General features: G+C 38.7%; 1 protein-coding gene across 6 annotated transcripts in view; it reads left to right on the forward strand.

Annotated features, from left to right (window-relative positions):
- LOC117180242 (uncharacterized protein CG4449) overlaps nt 1–22,929 on the forward strand; it is a 555,967-nt gene that overhangs the window by 319,844 nt on the left and 213,194 nt on the right. For all 6 annotated transcript variants that reach the window (XM_033372635.1, XM_033372634.1, XM_033372636.1 and 3 more), the window contains one exon: nt 17,536–17,680. In XM_033372635.1, coding sequence (XP_033228526.1) covers nt 17,536–17,680 — 145 coding nt within the window. The remainder of the gene's footprint in view (nt 1–17,535; nt 17,681–22,929) is intronic.

The following is a 22,929-nucleotide window of genomic DNA, read 5'->3' on the forward strand; positions in this document are numbered from 1 at the left end:
AGTGCTTATTTTGAGGAACTTCCGAAAACGCACTTTTCTGAAGGATTAAAAAAACTTGAAAAGCGATTGACCAAGTGTATAGAGCTCCAAGGAGATAATGTTAAAAAATAAAAAAAATTACCCAAAAAAAATTGTTTTTATACTTCATTCTAAGGACTTATTGAACTACCCTCGTATGTATACTTACAGCGACCACGAGGTGCGACGGGAACAATTCTCAAAACCGTAATTTCCGGTATCAAAAGATGGAATTTGACTTGAAGAACCACAAAAAAGTTTACGCAATACTCGCGTTTTTTTCTTTTAACTCGCGGTTTGAGGTGTGAGCATCAAGAAGTTTGAATTCACGTTCCTCACCACTCACTGAAAAGGTCGGCTACGCTAAATTTAAAATGAACCTAAAATGTTGACACATTACCCTATGGACACTCCCGAAGATAACAAAATTTTAATTATTCGGTTAAAGAAGAAAATACCGTTGAAGCACTAAGGGGGCTGGCTGAGCGTTTTGGCGGTATGACATTCTGAAACGAATTACCGGTGCATAATACGGTGCAACTCCTCTGGCCGTCCTACACTCTCAGTAGGCGACCAGACAACCTTCCTCGTCTCCTAGTGCCCTTAGAGTTCAAGGTACGTCGGCGTCAGGTGCCCCTGACCGGCCTCTCCGCGGCTCCGCTGCTCCTGCTCCCGTTCCCTGCAGCCGACTTGATTGGTGGTCGCCAGGTGCCCCTGTGGCCACTCTGCGAGTACAGGATACGTCGGCGTCAGGTACTCCCTGACCGGCCTACCCGCGACTCCCTTACCAAAATAAGGAAAATGACCCTAGGGCGAACTGCTGCCCCCGGGAGGAGTCGGGGCCACGACATCCTCGCCTCCTGTACCTGATCTAAACCGACCACGGGGAGGTGACCTGGTTCCCCGACTTCTCGCGCGCAAGACCGATAACCCGTATGCACGGCTAACCCGACGCCCCACTTCATTCTGTTTCCAGAGTACAGCCCCAGGACAGCCCTAAGATCTCCGCTCCGCGGAGACACGACGTCACACGCTCCGATCCGTCGCCCTCGTCATCGTTACCTAACGCGTAGCTTACTACTGAATAGACACGCTCTCGCATTCACACCAAATGATCCAAAGGCCGGAAAGCTCGGCGTAGCGAAAACTCTCATTCGTCTAGCCCGACACCATTACTGGCCAGGCATGCTGAGGATGGGAGCCCAACACGTACGCAACTGCCGGAGCTGCCAGAAGTTTTAGCCCCAATAAGTAGCCTCAGCAGGAAATATGTATCCCACAAATATCCAGCAACCATGGGAAATGGTATCCGTAGACTTGATTGGACCCCTACCGCGATAAACAACAGGAAACACGTGGTTAGTTACGATGCAAGATCGTTTCACAAAGTGGATAGAAGTCAAACAGGTGACGAAAGCGACCTGCCATGTCCTGGGAACCACCATCGAGGACCAGATCTGCCTGTGCCACGGTTGTCCCTGCATCATCGTCTCGGACAACGGCCGCCATTTCATAGGAAAGGATGTGAAACGACAACTCAAAGACATGCACATTAAACATTATACCGTGGTGAAACGAATTTCCAGCGTAATTTTCGATCTGAAAGATGGGAAAGGGAAATTAAGCCGACACTACCACGTGAAGGACCTCAGACCGTTCAACGAGAACCTGACAACCGACGAACGGTCGTATTCCGGCCACCACCGAGACAATAACGACTACAACCGGGACCCCTACTCCTGCACCGCACTCAGACCGGACAGGCAGAGAGATTGCCGAGTCAGTACCGTATCAGCAAAGGAACAAGAATGTCGTTCCACCACCACCTAACCACCAGCCGAGGCAATCAAAGGCAAATCGCCCCAAAAAACCACCGAAAACAATCAACGGCGGGAAGTAACATGCGTGGCAACAAATAAGAAACCACGCATAACAAACATCTCGGAGGTGAAACTACCAAGGTTTTGGAAACCACAACCAGCACCTCCAAAACCACAATCACAAAGGGGAGAAATCCCCATCATCACCCTGAGCCCCCCAATACCAATAACAACGGCACCAGATCCGAAACCAGCACCTCCAGCACCAGCAACGCAAGGAGAGGAGATCCCGCTCATTGTGCTAAGACCCTCAACGCCTCCAACAACCGCACCAGATCCGCAACCAGCCCAATCAGATAGACAGCAGCAAACAACTATCCCCGAAGAACCCACGGTATCGGTGTTCAGAGTCACGTTCCCGGATGGAACGAACTACCAGGTGCCCCAAGGAACGCTCCGCTTCCGCCTGCGACATCAGAATCTACGATGCAGGATCCACTTTAACGCAACCGGTACTGTGCGCCGAATTCGGAAATTTTACCCTCGCAAATGGGGGGGGGGGATGTAACATACTGTTACATTGCACATAGACTTACGCGCACACCAGTCCACCGATGTTGCTTCCTTCCACGGGTGTGGTGAACCGAGTAACATCGGGGATCTTTCACCCGGTGCAACTCCTTTGGCCATCCTACACTCCTAGTAGGCGACCAGACAACCTTCCTCGCCTCCTAGTGCCATCCTGCTACCCTTCCTCGTAGCCGGCTTGGTTTGCGGTCGGCAGGTGTCCCTGTGGCCGCACTTCGAGTTCAGGGCAGGGCGGCGTCAGGTGCCCCTGATGGACCTACTCGCGGCTCCGCTCCTCCTGCTCCCGTTTCTCGCAGCCGACTTGGTCGGCGGTCGACAGGTGCCCCCGTGGCCGCCCTTCGAGTTTAGGGTACGTCGGCGTCAGGTGCCCCTGACCGGCCTACCCGTGGCGCTTGTACCGACATAAGGAAAAAGACCCCAGGGCGAACACCTGCGCCCCGTGGGGAGTCGGGCCATTACATCCTCCCCTCATCTATCTGACCTGAATCGATCTCCGGGAGGTGACCTTGGTTCCCTGACTCCTCGCACGCATGACCGATAACCGATCCGTCGCCCTCGTCATCGTTACCTAACGCGTAGCTTACTACCGAATAGACACTCTCGCATTCCCACCAACAACACACACCTTCCTGTACATTCGAAACACACGACAAACACTACTTAAGAATGGCAACGACACACCCACACACATACGAAATCACACGACACGATCACACTTAGCACCTAATTAGAGATGTAGTTTATAGGAAAATATATTGTTTGCCTTTTTATATTATAAATCGTTGTTCGTTTTCTAATAAAACCTGCCCCAAACTTCGAAACTCTGGGAAGCCTGAAGCTTCCGGTGGGGCAACACGCAAGTGGAGCGAAACGAACCGGTACACGACTTTCTTGTATCAAGTTCGGAGCGAGAGTGTCGTAGCACGTTTCGCCTAATAGGCAGATTCGCTTGGTAGTCCGTTGCAGTTGCGCCAATCAGAATGCTGCGTCATGTGGCTAGATGTTCTCCGCCAATCGCTTTCCCCGTGATCATCGGCAGCCGCCACAGTGGCGGTCATCACAGTGACTAGTACCACTCGAAGCCCGTGAACACGAGGGGAAAATATAGAGTATCAGTTTGTAACGAAATCACCCAATTGTTGCGCCCTCTGCCATTTCCGGGGATTCCGGTATGAACATTGTCAGAAGTGTCCACACCTGTTGAGGTTCCCTTTCCTTAGGCCATTAGAAAGAGACAACCGATTTTCTCTCTCAACCTGTCTTCTTCTACCTTTTGGTAGTTCATTCCATTATTAAGACGAAAGAGGGCCGACTTCTCAAGTATGGATTAATTCTCCCTCTCTTATGGTGGTTTGGTCAGTCCATGAGATGGAAGAGGACAAACCATTTGTTAAGTATTTCCACCTCCTTCTTCCTTGTGATGGGTTATTAAGTTGGAGGGCCAGAAGAGAACAGGCCACTTGCGCAATCTTTCGGTCTCTTTCTATCCTGTGGATGGGATGGCCTCGCGAATCCTGACTTAGACAAAAGAAGAACATAAACGAAACGATTATTTGTAGTGCGAAAAGACCGCATCTGCGGAGTCTCCTCCAACCTCAGTGGATGGCTCCTCGCCCTTCTCCTTAGGGCGTAGATGATGGATCACGCCATCTCTTCTCTGCTTTCTTCATGGCCAATATTGCATTGTCTACGACGGGGCCGAACTCGGAAACTGTTGGCCTCCTCCCAGAGTCGATCGATGTGGAAGAATGGTCTTGGCGTGGGCTCCAGCCTAGAGACCACGATACTCTTGACCACTTTCCAAAGAATGCTCTGGCTTTTGGGGCTCAGGGATATGCCCTCTAAAGTGACATACCCCGCCTGCAAGGCCTCAAACGCATATTGGACCTCCCTAGGGTTGATGAAAGGGCTCTTTGAACCTATGGTTCACTTCAACAGGGATGACGTATCCTAATAAAACAAAAGAGAACATGCTTATCTCCATGCAATATGCAAACAAAGCTAATCCCTAACAAATCTAAGAAAGAGAATAAAAGTAAAGATAGAGAAGACCGAACCAAATAATGACTCTGCCTATCTTGATAAGTATGGTTTGAGGTCCTTCCAGGAAAAGCTCCGAGTGCACTCCCATTATCATTAGCCAATTCATAGACGAGAGGTGAACGTACTCCCATAATGCGAAAAGGACCATGAACACGCTTATTTACTTTGGCCGATATTCTCTTCTCCTTTGAGGATAGTATCGTCCAGCACTTCAAAACCCGATCTTCTATCTAATACTTAAAATCACGTCGTGATTGGTTATAATAACGAGTTTGTTTCTCGTGTGCCTGCTCTATATGAAGCTTCGCAAGGTCTCGCAATTCTTTTAGGAGCTCCATACGGTTTATCCATTTTTCTCTATCAGGCTCGGGGATATTATCGGGACTTTCCTCTTCTCCTCGGTGACTTACTTTCGTCCACAATTCCCTCCAACAATTTAAAAAGGCTGGACTTACCTTAGTGGTAGTATTTACAATAATGAACGATGTATTCTTCGAAATCACAAGCACAAAAAAATAAAATCACATGATATAAAAATCAGAAATATAATATGCATAAAATAAAATTCAGGTAGAATTACAGGTTTCAAAAATTCATGTAAAAATCACATGTTATAAAATCTGTAACCAAAATCATTCACGAAATCACATTCAATATATACCAATAAATAGAACACAAAATTAACACATAAAATAAACTCTAAATTCATTTTCCCCAAGGCTTTCAATTTATTTTCAGATGCCGCCAGGAAAACCTTACTTTGCCGCCCTGTAAGAAAATAATTCAGATCAACCAAAGAAAATTTGTGCGTATTATTTATAATTGCCTTTCAAAATAATAATTTAAAAAAAGAATGACAACCCTAGCCCATTATTTCAGTAGAGTGGCGTGGGGAACTAAAAATATTATTTACCGAAAACAACTGAGAGGTCACTTTAATAAGATCAAACACAGAAGTTAATAAACAAACCAATATTATGTGCATTTTAATAATTGAATAGAAGAGTAGCAATTATTTATGGGTGTTTTTCAAAAAGTTGGCCACTTTGGGGAGTGTAGTTTCTGAAAAAAAATGTGTGCGAACTGACTGAAAGTTTTTTGTATCCTATAGTACTAAATATCAGGTAACGGAAAATAAGTGTGGCTGCGAAAAAAATTCATAAATTAATATTAAAAAATTATAGCAATTTTGGGAATGGCTCACATATTTTGAGTTTAGTGAAATCGTGCAAACTAATTAGTTCTCAGTCAGTTTATATAAAATTCAATAAAAATGTAATCAAATACAATGGTATACCAACTTGTCGTTCACTTTCTGTGGCTTTTTTGACAGTAAGACTAACCTCGAAACTCAAGAAGAAACTGCGGGAAGAAGATATTGAAAAATTATTATTTTCGAAATGTGTTAACTGCTACTGTTCCAGTGACTAGGGTGCCTTCCCGCCCAACGTGGCGTTAGAAAAGGGTTAGGGGTGCGACCTTACATTATTTCTGTGACCAGTCACAGAGGTACCTTCCCGCCCTCAACGTGGCGTTGGAAAAGAGATAGGGGTGCGATTTTACATTATTTCTGTGACCAGTCACAGGAGTGCCTTTCTGCCCCCCAAGTGGCGTTGGAAAAGGTGTAGGGGTGCGATCTTACATTATTTCTGTGACCAGTCACAGGGGTGCCTTTCCGCCTCTAAAGTGGCGTTGGAGAAGGTGTAGGGGTGCGACCTTCTATTATTTCTGTGACCAGTCACAGGGGTGCCTTTCCGCCCTTCAAGTGGCGTTGGAGAAGGTGTAGGGGTGCGACCTTATATTATTTCTGTGACTAGTCACAGGGGTGCCTTCCCGTCCTCACGTGGCGTTGGAAAAGGGGTAGGGATGCGACCTTTCATTATTTCTGTGACCAGCTATAGAGGTGCCTTACCGCCCCCACGTGGCGCTGGAAAAGGTTTAGGGGTGCGACCTTACATTATTTCTATGACCAGTCACAGAAGTGCCCCCCCCCCACGTGGCGTTGGAAAAGAGGTAGGGGTGCGACCTTAAATTATTTCTGTAAACAGTCACAGAGGAGCCTTCTGGCCCCACGTGGCGTTAGAAAAGAGGTAGGGATGCGACCTTACATTAGTTCTCTGACCAGTTACAAGGGTGCCTTTCGGCCCCCACGTGGCTTTGGAAAAGGGGTAGGGATGCGACCTTAAGTTATTTCTGTGATTAGTCAAAGAAGTGCCTTCCAGCCCCCACGTGGCGTTGGAAAAGGGGTAGGGGTGCGACATTACGTTATTTTTGTGACCAGTCACAGGGATGCCTACCTACCCCCGTGACGTTGGAAAAGGGATAGGCGTGCGACCTTACATTATTTTTTTAACCCCCACGAGATGTCAGAAGGAATGAGGGTGCGACCAAAATTATTTCTTTGATAGTCACAGGGGTGCATTTCCGCCCCCACGAGACGTCAATAGTCATTATTGAGTTGGAAATCGACGATAAAAAGTGATTTATACATAGAACGTTCCGTTAAACGCTTCAAAAGCCAAAAACTATCCAAATAACTCATCGATTACATGGCCCTACTGGTTTGTAATCAGTGCATGAACACACATCATTATACGATTTTTAAAAAAATGTTAAGAAAAGGAAAAGGAAAAGAAGCCGGAAACATGAAATCTTGCCGGCGCCTACAACTAAAAATGTTGCCGGCGCCGGCAGGCTAACCACTACGTTCCCTAAATTGCATGAATTCCTTAAATGCCATGAATTCACTGAATTGCATGAATTACTTGATTTCATGAATTCCATAAATTCCATGAATATGCGCGCTCTGCCGCCACCTTCCTAGAAATATGCTTTCTAAATAAACCGGTAAAAAAATTGTCAGTACCGGTAATTTTTTTCTACCGGTACCGAAAATTTCTTTACCGGTACCGACAGTGTATACACTTCATATAAAAAATAACCTGACAACCAACAGGACATATAATTAAGGTACTAGTGTCTGTGAACACAGTTTAACTAAGTTGTTGAAAAGCCAAATTAACTATTTAATTCTCTACGGTTGAAATTTATTAAATAACTATCCAAGTAACATATCTCACCCAAATTTACATTGATTTAAATGTTTCTTCTTGTCTAAAAATCAATTAAATATGCATGGGATCTGCATGAAGTGTTACCGACAGTGTATACACTTCATATAAAAAATAACCTTATAAATTTATTAAAAATCAATACCTTTACACTTTCACTCGCTGATTCCAAATCTGACCTTATTTTTTATATTTCTGAAGTAATTGAGGAGTTTTAGGCAGGACCGACAGGAAATATAATTAAGGTATTAGTGTCTGTGAACACAGTTTAAAGTTGTTGAAAAGCCAAATTGACTAATTAATTCTCTACGGTTGAAATTGATTAAATAAAAATCCGAGTAACAAATCTCCCCCAAATTTACATTGATTTAAATGTTTTTTCTTTGGTCCCGTATCAATTGGCATTAGCTTACGTGCAGAGGGAATTGCGCATTAATATTTCCTAGTCATGGTGGGAATTGATGAAGAAATCTTTTAACGTGAAGTTTAAAAGAAAAGCTTTACGCCAGGTAGATGATTCGTCTTAAACTTTCCTTAACTTTAAGCGTTTCTTCCAAAGTGGCTGACATCCTAAATTGATCTTTGTAGATGAGGTTCTGTAACTACTTTCAATCTGGCAGACGACAGTAGGTGGAAAAGGCGGGAGAATTGAAATAGCTTGAAATGTGTGTCGCTGGAATCTGGCGGTTTTAGGAGTCTCGAGTGGCGTCCCATTTTGAGTTGCAAGAATTTTGCAACTTAACAATCGGTTCTAGGTGCTCGACGTGTGTATGGAAGGCTCTGAATCTGTCGCTGGGAATTTCTTAACGTAAAATGCTGCCATGGTATATTAATCTTTTGCTTCGATAACTGATCATTAACATTTCTGTGAAAGTTTCCGTGAATTTTTTGTCAAGTAGCTGTTAGTGAAATTCTGTACGTTTACTTTTTTTACTTGGGCTTTGACAAGTGAGGCATTCGTGATTTTGTAAAGAACGCTCCGTTGAACCACCCTAAATGAGCAGAGTACAACCGGCACGGTAAGCATCTTAGTCGCATATACCTTGTTCAACGCCAATAGATTTGGAGATCTAATCTGTCAAAGAATATGCTTGTATCTGAATGTTTGAGATTCCTTTACACATATTATGTCTTAAATGTGGTTTTGAGGCACGATCGGGTAGGTATAAGCCTCGCTAGTGTTCCACTAGCTCAGGGAATTCTGGAATGCTTGTAAGCTTTCCCCTGCTCAGAATAATCTTGGCACAATTGACCATTCCAAAGTCCATACCAATTTTTTCTTTGTATCCTATCATGATATTCTAAGAAAGTTGAAGTTTGCTTGTCCATAGATCTTCAGGACATCAACATCAAATGCTTTAGTGACCTTATGCCCGCGATCATTATCGACTCCGTAGAGGTACGTTGTTCGTTGTCACACGATAATTGACAGATGAGAGTGAATCTGTTTCCAAAGTAACATCAATCTCTTCATGCATCTCGCTATGTAAGCCATCGGCAGGAAGCGCTGGTTGGTGAACGCACATGTCAATCAGCAGGTTCTCTCGGAAGCCTGCTACGCCTTTTTTAATGCCAGATTGTTCGTATATCTCTCTCCACGCAGGATCTATGCTTCGAATAATCCTGTCGTTTATAATTTCTGTAAAGATCTTTTGCAGTGGTCACACAAGTTACTGGCCTACAATTCTCTGTTTTGGACAAGTCGCCTTTATTCTATTATCTATATTTGGACCTGATGCGAAAAAGTTCTTCGTGCCCAAAAAAAAGCGGAATGAATCAGCGAGGAACTATTGATTCTTCCTGACCCATCCTTACCTCTTCTGCGTTCTCCCCATTGCGTCAGATAACATCTATATTTTGTCAACAATATCCTAGTAAATTATATAAGATTGTAAAGTTCAAATAATCAGTTGAAGACGTCAGTAAACGAGACGGGTTTGATTATCGTTTCGACTGTTCCTCCACAGTCATCTTCAGAAGAATTACAAAATGGATGAAGGGTAACCTGTCTGACGTACCCATTTGACGTATAGGCCATAGGTTTTTTTAGCAAATTTTGGAAAAGTATAGTGAGTGTAACAACTGCGCACGTCGTAATTACTGTAATGTGTCAACAATAATATATTGGTAAAAGAGAGAGATAACTACATAAGAAACATAATCTTAATATTAAGACATAAAATTAAAGAATTCAAACATATTAGAATTTAGTAACATGGAAATTTAGAAATAGACACTTTTTCATGAAGGAGCATGAATGAGGCTGTTATACTTGAGGCTCATATTATGAATGTCAGTTCTAAAATTAAGATTATTTGTATTTTAAAATTCTCATTCATTAGAGTGTAATGTAATCGTCCAAATTTTCGATCTTTCGTTTTAACGGATCTTTACGTTTCGGCACTTACAGAGACTAAAAATCATAAAATGTTGTCGCTGCCTTTCTGTCTGTGTGTTTGTCCGTATCTCTGCCTGTATGTATGGTTACCAGAAAGTTGTAGCCATGATAACTTTTTCAGGATAGATCCAATCAAGTCAGCCCTTGATAATCTACTTAAGGTTCCCAAAATGAAGGTCAAGTTAGTTAAGCAGATATTTACAACAAAAATTAATTAAGAAATTTAGAGCATTTTCAAAATTTGAATTTTCTTTCAAAGTTTCTTATAGATAAGGAGAAGAATTAAAAATTATCAAAACAAAATTTTCAATTTCGATGAAAATTAGAACAGTTATATACTTTTGAAAATGTTTAGGAAAATATAAAAAAAATATTTTTCTTATAGATTCTTTCGATTTGACAAAAATTAAAAAATTGAGAGCTTTTTCAAACATCTAAAAACAGAAATTTTTATGAGTTTTAGACATTTTTGCCAAATTTTCTGGCACTTGGCAAAACTACTTACAAATTATCCTACAGACATTTTTGAATGCGTTAAAAATTAAAAAAGTTATATGCCTTTCAACATTTTGAATACTTTCAAAACAAATTTTTTTGTATAGGTTAAGAAATATCAATCGAAATTTCTAATAGATATTAAATATATGTATTTCGAAACTATTCTCATGAAATTTCCTAATGAGACGAAAGATCAAAAAGTTGGATGATTTTCAAAAATATGCTATTTTTGTTTTTAATAGATACGTAAGTTTAAAACGTTGATTTTAGTATATTTGAACAAGATTTCCAAATTATCTTGATGAAGTTCTTAAAATGAATACAAGTTATCGAGCTTTAAAAACAAGTCGAAAAATATTTCGGTTACAAGTTAAACTATGCGCATTAAGCGTACGAAAACGAGCGCGAGAGCGTACCTGCGCGCCCTAAGCGTGTTCAAACTTGGGGCGCAGCGCGCAAGGAGAATGTGCCCTCGCAGAGGGCTTATTTTTTACTATGTAGAATATTGTCACAAACATACACTTGTAATAATATGCTCCTTTAGCAAGAATAGTGGCGTCATCAGCCAGAGATTGTTATTGTATAGACTATGTTAGTTCTTTTATTTAAGGAAAATTGGGTCTTTTTGATTTTTGAAGCAGCTAAAAGGATCTTTAAAAGGTTTGAAAATGAATGGATTGTTATGTTTACCATACAGTATAAAAAAAAATTCTGGAAATTTGTGGATTGTAAGATAGAACCATTGAACGATCCAAGCTTAGGTCCCTATCTAATCTATCGTGAGTATTCTACCAAGAAGTAAATAATTTATTAACCCTCAGATTAATTAGTTTAGTGGCAAGTTTGGTTGGAAAACCATTAATTTTTAGTGCTTAAAACAAAATTGTCAAAGTTTATTGGTGGAAAGAAATATGAGATAGTTTAATAGCTCTATCGATTGTGCTGTTGATAGTACTAGTTTCAAAAGGGGGATAAGTAATATAGTAATAATCATTATGTCTGTCAGACAAAATTGGTTTACGAAACGAGTTAGTTTAGATGTGACCGTTGATATTAAAAAATCTACACAACCAAAATACAAATCATTTTTTCTTATTTGTTTTCAATAGTAATCTGTAATTTATTGTGACATGTATTAAAAAATTGCTCTAATGAACCAAGAAAAAATATCTCGTCTATTAACTTGTTAGGTTCATATCCTATTTGACGAGTAGGATTTCTATTGGGTCATTTATAAGAACATAGGTAAGTCTTTTGAAAGAACTAAATATTTAGCAGTTTATTCAGTGATATCCATATGAATGGTGACGTTTCCCTTCTCTGCTATAAGAGATATAGTGTTTTCGTGGTCAGATTATCATTCTTTTGTTTCAATAGCTAGTTGTGTAAAATGAGATCTAAAATTACCATGTTTTTTTTTGGTGTGAAACCGCTGTAAATTCAAAGCCAACTCAGACCTAAATTCATGTCTTGTGTCTTACCCAACGTCTTTACGTCATGCCGTTTTACTTATGTAACACAGGATTCCCTTTGTCCATTCTCTAATTCTTCTGAAGACGAGTATCGAGAAACAGTTTAAACGTTCAGATTTTTACGGAAAGATCTCTCAGCTCCATTCAATATATTACATTTTGATCAGTCTACCTGATAGATATCGAGCCGTAGGATTCATGAAGACTTGGACAAAAACTGGAGTGCTCTTAAAAAATCTTAAGAAACAATTCAGATTTCTATTACGCCGTAATAATTAAAGATATACATGAAAAAATTTTAGATCAATCTGCCAGGCATTTTAAAGTTAGTAATTTTCATAAGATAGAGCTTAAAACAGTTTTGAAGATTCACATTAATGTTGTAAATCTCAATATATACTGGATCTTGAATTGAACAAAAATTAAATTACCAAATAACGTGGAATATTATCTCAGCTGAGGGAACAACTTTTGTTTACCATATGTTTACAAGAATTCTTTTTAAAAGAATACTTTATTGAATATTGCAATTAAAATACCTCTCGTTGATGAAGACAAAGGATATGAATTTTGGTCTGAGCCGGATTTTAAATTACAACGGTCTCTACATTACAGGATTAATAGGAAAACCTATTAAAGCAATTTTGGGTAGCACCTCTCGAACTGCATGACACCTGGAATTTTCAGGAAAAGATTTATAAATTAAATGTTCCTGACGAATATGAGTTTTCCAGCCTCGATGTCACTCAATACATATCACAATAAATTACAGATCACTATTAAAAATTAACCAGGTAAAGTATTAGTTTTTTGGGTATCCAAATTTCTAATATCAATAGTCAAATTGACACTAACTGGTTTCGTACACCAACTTGGGCTGGCATATAAATTAATTATTACTCTATTTCTCATAACTCTTTTAAAGCTAGAATTATTAACAGCCTAGTAGATAGATCTATTATATTATCTCATGTTTCTTTCCACCAAGAAAATTAGAAAATTGTTTCTTACACTCTTAAAATTAATGGTTTTCCAACTGACCTTTCCAATAAACTAATTATTCTAACATGCTCAATGAGTGTATACTGCCGATAGAATGTACAGGGACCTAAACTTGATCTTTCGATAGTTCTACCTTATAATCCACAGATTTCAAGAATCTTTCAAAAACTAAATGGTAAACATAACATTAAATTAATTTTTAAACCTTTTAAAAATCCTTTCAGCTGCTTCAGAAATAAAAAGACCAAATTCTCATGAATAAAGCAACTAATGTAATTTATAAAATAATATAGTCTGACTGTAATAAATGTTACATCAGTCTCGCCCTCTGCCACTATGTTTTCGGCCCTCCTAGAACTGCTGGACCTAGCAGTTTCTTAGAGAAGCAGGGCGAGAGCGGCTGCGAGAGTCATTCAGAAAGGGTCGCAATGCGCGAGTATGAAGTCAAGTATTTGAGCTATAGCATGCCTTCCCATTGGAAATTGTTCAGGCAGCCCTAACTGTTTACATTTCGATCCCACCGTATTCAGTCCAAGGCTATTTGAAGGCAACATTCGACAGTGGACTGAAAGCGAGAATTTGGTGTATTATAAACGTATGTTTCTGGTAATGTCCTATATTGTAAAAAGTAAAAATAATGTTAGTTTTCGAACTGATATTGATAATATGAGCATCACGTATACCAGCCTTATACCTGCTGCTCAATGGAAAAAGTGTATCTTTCTTTACTAGCCACGTTAGTAAGTTCTAATATGTTTCAATTCTTTAATTGTATGCCTTAATACTAAAATCTATATTTCTCATCTATTTATCTCTCTCTTCTGCCAATGTATTATTGTTGATACATTGCAGTAATTATCGTTAATTGTCGTGCGCAGTTGTTACACTCACTCACTAAATCCGTCCAGCAGACGGAGTCAAAAAAATTGAAAATACTCTTTAAACAATATATTACTTGTTAACGCAACCAGGTACATTCGAAACTTTAATATTCTTATTGAGAGCTCTCAGCTGCAAATTGATATATATCACATTTTGACCAGTAATCAACACCGTCTACTTACATCTTCAACTGAATATGCTACTTGATTGTCAACAATTTTGACTTATTCAGTGTATAATAGTATATCTTCAGTTTTTGGGCAAACTTTCGAACCCTTTCCGTGAACGGTCTACCAGATATTATGTAGGTATCATTATGTGGTATCATTGTTTTTACGAGCAGATAAGGAAAGGGTTAGCCTATCCTGTTAGAGCCCTGCGTGAAATTATAAGGCAGAATACTCTGAGGTCTCCCGGTATCCCAGAGTCACCGTTGAAGTCACCTCAACCAGGTGCAATTCAGTTTTTCGCATGACTATCACGCCTCCGCTTGGAGCTGAATTGCTTTGGGAGCATCCCTGGAAAATTGTCTGCGACTGTTTATTAATTATTGTAACCATATTCAGCAGAAACCCTTGCTACAGGAACCCTCTATCCGCAACCAAAAGATGTGTCTAGTGGATGAGTCATAGGAAAATATACATATGATAAATCTTATGAGGAACCTACCGGACGCGTACTCTGGCTATGGATAGAGGCTCCCTATTCCAAGGGCTTCTGCTGAATATGCTTATAATAAGTATTCAGGCTTATCCTTGTATTCGGGGCTCTACAAGGATGGACGAACTAGCTGCTCTTGGGAACAGTTATGACGCCACCAAACCACAAAGAAGTTGTATATGTCGTTAAAAATGATGGAACCCAGAGAATACCCGAAAAGTGGTCGGTAAACAGTGCCGATCACCCTGGAGTTCGGGTTGCTGGAAATAATTTAAATGAGAACACGAGGACGAATCATCGAAAGGCCACAGATCGCGATTTCACGACAGGGAGGAACATTAACATCCAGGTAGCTCCTCTGCACTAACATCTGGCAGAAATGGATGCCTGCCTTCTTGACGATATCTCGGAGGAGTTTGACCTTCGGACCATCAATTGTATAGTTTATGGTGCTGCGAGTGCTTCGGGTGATGCAAGTTAAAGGCAAACACGGACAATGAATCGAATGACCAAAAGACACTTGCTTCAAGTGAACAATAAAATTAAATGGGCCAGACTTTTCTAACATGAAAATGAAGAGTCACATGAAACCGTCATACATAACATTAAACTGATACTCATTGACAAACTTTATTTGGTGTATCCCCATCAGCTCGAACTTCGGCCTCGATTCGTTGTCCGAAGCGTGCACATGCATGCTGTAACGCAGACTGAACAGCGGTCCTTAATGATATTACATGCATTCGGATTTTGAAACTTGTTAGTGAACCTTTTGACAACGCTTAAAAAGTGATAGTCCAATGGATTCGCATCTTGGCTGTTAGGAGGCCAGAGTGCTTTGGACTAAGGCAAGAACCCTGAGCGCACATCGCAAATCACTTGGATAATGGCAGTTCTGCGATTATTCTCCGCATTCGATTTTAACATTGGAGACATTACAAGGTTACTAATGTTTACTGGTAGAACTAATCTATTAATAACGACAACAGTGACATCTGGCGAAGGAAGTATATGACGGAAACAGTTTAAAAGTGCGAATGTATCACTGGTTCCTAACCTCAGGTCCATACCTGCGTGCCAAAAACATACCTAGGCACTTGCGATGTGGATGCAGAATGCTGTCATCCTTGGGCCGCTCCGTGTCCTCAGAACACACGAGGGTTTCGCTAGTCTATCGTAATTTCAGAGTGCTCTGTGATCACCTATCTCACGGTCTTGTAAAGTGGCCATATGTCTGATTTACTGAGGTTATACAGGGAACCGTTGTCATTTTCCTAGATGGCAGTTGTTCCCAGGGGGATCCTACGGTAGTTGTTTAACCTAATTTTTTCTAAATTATACATATAATTCTGGTTAAAATTTAGGATACATTTCTTTTCTATTTGAAAAGTGTTTCATATTTTTAATCAAATTTCTTCATTTTTTAAATTATAACGTGTTAGAACGCATATAAATCTATGTTAAATGACCCTTATTTGAGTTTTTTTAAATTACTATGTAGAAAAACATAAAAAAGATGGTATTCTGACAAATTTTTAAATGATTGAGAGCTTCGAAATTATTAAATATTTTTAATTTTGTTATGACCCTTTGTAAAGAGTCAATTCTTCATTTCTTACTAAAACCGTCTACATATTTATTGATGCACTTTTAAATATCTGGCAAAGGGTTAAAATTGATTAAATATAACCTAATAACTTTGAAGAACAATCGCTGTCCTGATAAATTATATGTAATTTAAAAAATCGGTATATTACCATTTTTTTGCGAAAAATTTTCAAATTTATTTGCGAGCATGACCTGTCGAAAGCTCCGAGAGAGATAGACTTCATTTTTCAGAAGGAGAACTACCGAATTCACTGATACTATATGTTCTAGAAAATAGTCCACATTGTACACTTACGGCCCGACTTCGTTGTCATTGACTTTGAGAAACTAACTATGTTCTTGATCGAATTCTCGGCCCCTGTCGACTATAACGTCACAATCGAGAGGGACAAGGAAGAGCTGTATCGATACCTTATAAGGGAGCTGTGGCGACTGTGCGAATGTGTTTGAGGGAGGCGGTGGCTTCGCTGACCCGCCGCGGCATGTGAATCATGTCCATGTGGCAGGAATTAGGACTTAGTAACGCTGTTTTAACCGCAAAGTTATGTACGCATGTATGAGAGACTTGATATTTCCACAGATTTCAGGGATGAGTTGCCGAGCAAGCTTGGCGTATTGTTCAGTATCGTACAAGCAGTGTAGAAATTAGCTGTTGTACGCATGTAATAAACGTAAGAAAATCTAGCTAAAAAAACTTTTAAGTATGTAACTATATATTTTTTGACACGTTCATTAAAATAATTTGAGCGTCGTCTTTGGTGTGATGTATGCATTTCCAAACGGTCAAAGAAAATTAAACCAACTATCTTTCAACAGTGTAGTCGTAACTGAAGAGGATTAATTGCTAAGATTTTCCCTCACTCTCTAAATGTCTGACTTCGACGGCTTCTTTGATCGCTTCGGTCGAAAGATTTTCCTGATAACTTTAACGTCCCTTTCCTCGTGGCACGTCACATATGACTACACACAGCATTTTATAAATTATTTAAACCTACATGACAATACTTTACATATATAGTTGCAAATATTATCACAAGTGACACTTTTACGCGTTTGAGTCTAACCTTACACTGAAAATGTACGCCATCGTCGAACGAAATGCATGAAATTAGCAAAAGTTTCTAATTAAAAAACGTTGATTATTCGCTTAACATAAAACTTTGCATCAACGGAAGGAACTCAAATTAACATTGATTGGAAACATTTAACATCAAATGAAATATACTACAAATTACATTAGTTATTTCTTTTATATTTGATATTTTGTGTTCTAATCTAATTGGAATATTTAATTTAAATATAAGTATGAAGGATGCCAGTTAATTTTTAAATTATAAGACTAAAATAAACAAAACATCTTCAATTTAAACTTGTTTGCTACTCAAAAGTAACTACCCAATTTGAATATTCAAGTAAGATTAGCGTAGAAAAAAATTGTTGGTGTAATACATAAATTATTGACTTTTGTGTTTTAGTACGAGCCCTTTCAGAAAGCATTTGATTATTTTGCTAATTTGGAAAACGTCTCAACTGAACAGGTTTTATTGCTGAGGAACGACAAGCCAGTAAAACCGACAGATACGCCAGCCTCTCTTGGAATATCTGTTATAGATATTATTGGTATGGTTACTTTTGTAGCTCTTTGCTTTAAATTAATTTCTATCAATAGAAAATAAACATGTAGTGTGGCCGATAGTTAGGCACAGCTGTATTTCTATCACATTTTAAATCCTCTTTCAAGAATTACTCGTTAGGTAGTACCGCGACATTGAACTGTATTGGGCTGAGCTCGAGCTTACAGTAGAATTCTCCTATTTCACATGCATCTCGTTAAACATTTGAAATTGCAGAACGTGTGGATTCTATTGATAGATTACAATTTGCCGCACTGAACTGGCTAGGAATGTTTCATATAAATACGTATAAGCGCACCGAAGAAATGGCATTTTGAATTCGATCAAAAAAGAAATATTTTGTTTTGTTTTAAGGTTTCTGAGGTCATAGATCGAATCCATGTATGCGCAAAGATCTCGATGACCGCGATATGGAGTGCAAAGGCTATGTCAGAGCGTTCGATTCTTGCCTTGGGTCATTTAAAAGTGAAAAGAACCTGTTTAAACCTGTTTTTTCTCAGCCATAGAAATTATTTTACTTCGTTTTGACGTTTGCATAATTGGTTAATGGAACTCTCGTGATCGGAACTTGCAATCCAGCGGAATAGAAAAATTTTTGTGGAACGATGGAGCGCATTGGAAGTCCTGTGAAAAGAGCCAAATAGACTGAAAAAATCTTAATTACGGCTTAAGATACGTATAACGTGTCACCGGCCTCTCCCCTCATTGTGAATTTTCGTGACCAGTGCCTGTGATCTAGCGCAATTGAATTTTTTAGCGGTGCGATGGAGCGCATTTGAAGTTCTTCACAATGAGCCAAAAGGAATTAAAAAATATCAATTAGGGCTCGAGATACGCATAACGAATCACCAGCCACTCCCTTCCCCCACACTTCCTTGTGCACTCTCATTATCAGTAATTGCGATCCAGCGCGATTAAATTGTTTGTTGGCGCGATGGAGCGCACTTTGATACCTTCGGAATGAGCCAAGGTGAATTAGAAAATATAATTAGGGTCGAGATACGTGTAGAACGTCACCCCCACCTCCTTATGCACTCTTTTTATAAGTACTTGCGATCTAGTGCAATCGCATTTTTGGTGTTGCGATGGAGCGCATTTAAATTCCTGCAGAATGAGCCAAAGAGAATTAAAAAATATTATTTAGGACTCGATATATTTATAGCAAGTCACCCACCCCCTTGTGCACTCTTGTTATAAGTACTTGCGATCTAGCGCAATTACATTTTATAGTGTTGCGATGGAGCTCATTTAAATTACTTCGGAATGAGTCTAGGAGAATTAAAAAATATTATTTAGGACTCGAGATACGTATAGCACGTCACCTCCCCCCCTTACTAGCTTGCGCACTCTTTTTATAAGCTCCCCCAACCCTCCTTGCATGCTTTTGTTATTAGTAATTGCGATCTAGCGCAATATAATTGTTTGTTGGAGTGATGGAGCGCATTCGAAGTCCTGTGGAGTGAGCCGAAAAGAATTTTGTAATTACGACTCGAGATATGCATAGCGTTTCACCCTCCTCTCCCTGCTCACTTCCTTATGCACTCCCGTTGGCAATAATTGCGATCTAGCACAATTGCATTTTTTGGTGTTGCGATGGAGTGTATTTAAAGTCGTTCGAAATGAACTCAAGAGAATTAAACATTTTTAATCAGAACTCGAGATACGTATAGCGTGTAACCAATGCCTCCCCCCCTCCATCTTTGCACGCTCTCGTTATTAGTACTTGCAATCCAGGTGGATTTCATTTTTTCATGGTGCGATGGAGCGCATTTGAAGAACTTCGGAATGAGCCAAAAGGAATTAAAAAATATTACTTACTAATGGACCCAAGTGGAGAACCTGCAATAACGACTTTGTGCGGATCTTCACTTGGGGTGATTGCTAGAGAGATTGATCAGCAACCTGGGTCGGAGCAGTGTTGCGGAACGAAAGTGTTATTTACATAAATAACACGATAATTCTGGATCAATCTGAAAATTTTCTATCCCTTCCACACACTACTCCTTTCCCCCACCGAGTGAGACACGCCTACCCCGAAAGGGAAATGGCTTAATGTGTAATAATAATTAGAGCCCGAGATAGGTATAGTGTGTCACCAGCCCCCCACCTCCTTGTGCACTTTCGTTATTAGTACTTAAGATCTAACGCAATTGAATTTTTGGTGGTGCGAAAGAGCGCATTTAAAGTCCTTAGGAATGAGCCCGGGAGAATTCAAAACTATTTATTAGGACTCGAGATACGTATAGCGCGTCACCAGTCACTCCCCTGCTTTCTTTTGTCTTCTCATCATATACGTAGGGACCTAATTCCTCCTGTATTTGAATGGCATGATTCTTGTAATCATCAGCCTTCTACAGCGGTACCTTTTCATCTCTTGTTAGAAGTTTTTCTTTATCTGACTGATGAATGAATAGCTGCATTTACCAACCTATCCGTATTTTTGCGAAAAGCAGTTACATGAATCATCGTTTTTGTTACTGCGTATACCATCTTAGTAAATTTTAAGGTAAGATGAACTACGTCAATGGTTCTACAGACTCGTTTATGATTGTTAATAGGGACATTATTTATTTTCAAAAGCGACGCAACTCCAAATCCAAATTGTTTAAGTATTTCCCCCTCTCGGGATTCGAAGCCTCCCTAAACTACCAAATCCTAAGTCTAAACCTAAATTTCACTGCAAGTCCTAACCAATTGAGCTATCGAATCATTTGGATCTTGCCGACAAAATCTCAGCCAAGCTGTTCCGCTGAAACCCCAGGGCTAATATTGGAATATATTTAATGGATTAATTTAAATATTCTAATTTTAATTTTGTAAGTTTAAATTCTAATATTTAAATGTCTAGTTAAATTATTAATTTGTTTTTTAATGACTGTTTAAACTGTGAAGCACCAACATTTAAAGAATTTATTACTTTTAAACTTATTACCCCTGAAAAATATTAAAATTTTAATCAGACTTTCCTGCATAAAAAAAAAGTTTGCATTTCTGAAGAAAGAGTATCCCTATTTTTTTCTTTGAAATTCCAACATTAACAAGTGCCACCAGGCGCATAGTTAGATATTGCTTGGTGTAGTATTTTTTTAGACATTATGGGATTATTGAAATAATTAATTATGTTTTTTTCTCAGAATTTCTAAAAATCGAGCCATGTATGTCCATTTTGTTCTCAAGTTGATATCCTATGATACTCATTGTTGAATACTTACATAACTTTGACACTTTACTTTTAATTTTGACCAAATTTCTATTATAGTGAACAGAAAGAATGTCAAAAAGAGGTAAAACATACATACGCAACTTGAAGCAAATTTTAAGAGATGTTTTTAACAAATTAATCAAATATAAATTTGATATACATCAGAAGAAAAGTAAAACACTTAAGGAAATCACTGATTACAACTATTCCGTTTCACGTTATAATAATTGATTTTGCGTAAAACACTTTTGAAAATAGATTCTTCAAAATTTATATTTTATAATCCGATAAAGAAATTTCATTGTTAACGAAAAAAAAAATGTATAAAAACTGATTAAATAGTGCAAAATTAACGAAAACACCAGTGAATGGATACTGTGAGCCAATGAATGTACCGTCGAGGACTAATGAATGAACATTATCGTCACCAGAAATTAGAATTAGGATTTAAGTATAAAATTACATAGTTACAATACAAAATAAGCAATTAAATAATGTAAAATATTAGAAAGCGTTGCTTAATTCATTAAATATATTATTTCAATGAAAACCACGGGACATTTATGTATAAAGAAAGGCGGGAATACAAAAGTTCAACAAAGAATTAGGTTATCTTTTTCTAATTTTTATTAGTTTTAGGTTTATATCTTTTTTATTGCAATATTATTTCTATAACATATTTCCATAAGTTCTGTTGACCTTAAAAAAAAAACACTTTTTCGTTTTAAAATAGATCACACTTGTCTAGTGACCTTATTAGCACTAAGATTTTATGTGTAACAATTTTTGCGCATTTAAAATACTGATCATACGTTTAAAAATAGGAATATAAAACATTTCTATTTTTAAACTCTCACCAGTATTTTTGAGTAAATATTACAATAAAATAGTAAGTTAAACTACTACAATTCAAAAAGCATTAAAATTCTAACCTTAAAGTTGCCTTACCTTCAACTTAGTTCGTGTGTATTTTTTTAAGTTCTAACCACAAAAATATATATTTAAACCATAACAATTAATTAATAACTTTGATATCTCTATTCACTATTAAAAAAGAACTTATTTAAACATAAAATTAATAACGAAAAAACAACCAGGTCTCGGTCATTTGCTATTCCGTCACTGGGCCTGCGGGGTCACAGTTTTGCTCCAATGACCGTACTTTTTGTGAAAAATATTTGTGCGAAATTGAATAATAATATCTTACAATTATAACTATACAACTTTGATGCAGCAAATATGCAGAATTTGTAAAAGCAGCATTAACAAACAGTTCCTTAGGCACGTACCTTATAGTGGCCGACGGTTTTCTCACCGTGATCGATAATGCTTCACATTCGAGAAATTTTTAAAATTATTTACAAAAATTTACTGCAATTAATCGTATATGAAAATCTTCATAATTGCTTTAAGATTCTAAATATATAGGAAAGCATAAAGACTTTAGCTTTGAAAGATTATGTTTATGTATTTTTCGCATTCGTGTTCATTCACAGGTTGGTGTATAGCCATTAGATCATTGACCCTATTAAAGTTATGTAAGTATTTAACAGTAAGTAGGATAGGATACCAATTTGAGAAAGAAATGGACATTAAAAGTGACAATTAAAAATTGTTTAAAAAGTCATGAGCAATATTTCAATTATCTATTAGTATTAATTTGTATTAGAAAAGACAAAAGACAAAAATTTGTCATAAGGACAACGGCAGGATTTCGCCGGGAGCGGGTGCTAATCTGCAAAATTGCACCCGCTTCCAGCGAAATCGCGATAAAATTTTAGCCACAACCACGTCTCACAACCGTGAGATAGGTGGTTACAGTCTATAAAGGAATCAATACGACGATCCAGCAAAAGCCTCGTGCACCCTAAGAACACGGAGAGACCCAAGGACAACCGTCTTCTGCATTTTTCCCGCAAGTGTTCTAGCACATTGTTGACACGCAGGGATGCTTTTTAGGCTATTAGCAAGTGAAAGCTTAGCACCTCCAAGAGCGCCGATGATAAGGACGATCAGTTTAACAGAATATTCCG

This window comes from Belonocnema kinseyi, chromosome 9 (assembly GCF_010883055.1).
Source record: "Belonocnema kinseyi isolate 2016_QV_RU_SX_M_011 chromosome 9, B_treatae_v1, whole genome shotgun sequence".
Lineage (NCBI taxonomy): Eukaryota > Metazoa > Arthropoda > Insecta > Hymenoptera > Cynipidae > Belonocnema > Belonocnema kinseyi.